General features: G+C 53.5%; 1 protein-coding gene across 1 annotated transcript in view; it reads left to right on the top strand.

Annotated features, from left to right (window-relative positions):
* Positions 1-664: 664 nt before the first annotated feature.
* FNBP4 (formin binding protein 4) overlaps positions 665-1,051 on the top strand; it is a gene marked incomplete at both ends in the record, with an annotated part of 31,232 nt that continues 30,845 nt past the window's right edge. The window contains 2 exons of the mRNA XM_035891704.1: positions 665-831; positions 991-1,051. The exon at positions 991-1,051 is cut by the window's right edge and continues 108 nt beyond it. Coding sequence (XP_035747597.1) covers positions 665-831; positions 991-1,051 — 228 coding nt within the window. The remainder of the gene's footprint in view (positions 832-990) is intronic.

The raw sequence follows: 1,051 nt of genomic DNA, 5'->3' as shown, positions 1-1,051 counted from the left end.
TCATTATCCCTACACACACACACACACACACACACACCCCCCGCAAGTGATTTTTGATGGGGAGAGGATTTCTCATCTTAAAAATTTGAGTTAGGAGATATTTTCTGCCCAGCATATTTGGGGGGGGAAGAGGTTGATTTAATTTCCTCTATTACTATTATTACCTATTAAACAAATTTAATATCAGTTTAACTAATATTAAAATATTAATATTTTGGGGAGCGGTGACCACTCTGTGATTTGCAGGCAGGGTATGATATTTCCGCCAATTTTTTTTTTTTCAGGCGTGGGGAATTGTTTTTTTTCTCTCCTAGTGTTGTTCTGTTCTGTTTTTTTCCCTGGGTATTTCTCATGTCTGGTATGGTTTTGGGGGCTGCTCCTCTCTTGATTTTGGGGGTCAGGAGATAGCCCCGTGATGTTTTGAAGAGGGAGGAGCAGTGTTTATCCCCTGAACGCTGATGGCAGGGGAGTACCCATCCCCCCCAGCCATCCCTGCTGCTCCTTGTGGGGCCGCTCCCTGTTGCAGGATTAGTGGGGTGACAACGAGACCACCCAAGTTGGGGTGGGGGGTATGGATCCGCTCCCCCACGGCGGCAGGAGGAGCCCCACCACTTGCGCTGGTGGCTCTGAGGCGGGTGTGCTGCGCCGTGCCCCCCTCCCTGAGGGTCCACTGCTCCCCTCTTGCCCCGGCCAGGAGGCTTGTGTCTGCTCGGCGCCTACGCAGACAGCGACGAGGAGGAAGGCGAAACCCCGGAGAAGTCGGCCCGTTCAGCGGATGCAAATGGCAATAATTCAGCAGATATTGACAGCACGCTGGCAAACTTCCTGGCGGTTAGTGCGGCTGCGGGGAGTTCCTCCTTGGGAGGGAGGGGGGCAGTGGAAAGAGGGCAGTTTCATGGTCCGAGACGTTGTCCTCTGCCAATAAGCGCTTTGACTCTGCTTTTGCCTCCCCTGGGATTTGAAGCTGATGTCGGGATGTTCTTTTCGCAGGAGATCGATGCCATCACGGCTCCTCCGCAGCCCACTGAGCCCCCCTCCGCACCGCCCCCCA

The sequence above is a fragment of the Egretta garzetta genome, unplaced genomic scaffold, assembly GCF_000687185.1.
Source record: "Egretta garzetta isolate BGI_Z169 unplaced genomic scaffold, ASM68718v1 scaffold1433, whole genome shotgun sequence".
Classification (NCBI taxonomy): domain Eukaryota; kingdom Metazoa; phylum Chordata; class Aves; order Pelecaniformes; family Ardeidae; genus Egretta; species Egretta garzetta.
This window is presented reverse-complemented; position numbering and strand designations above follow the sequence as displayed.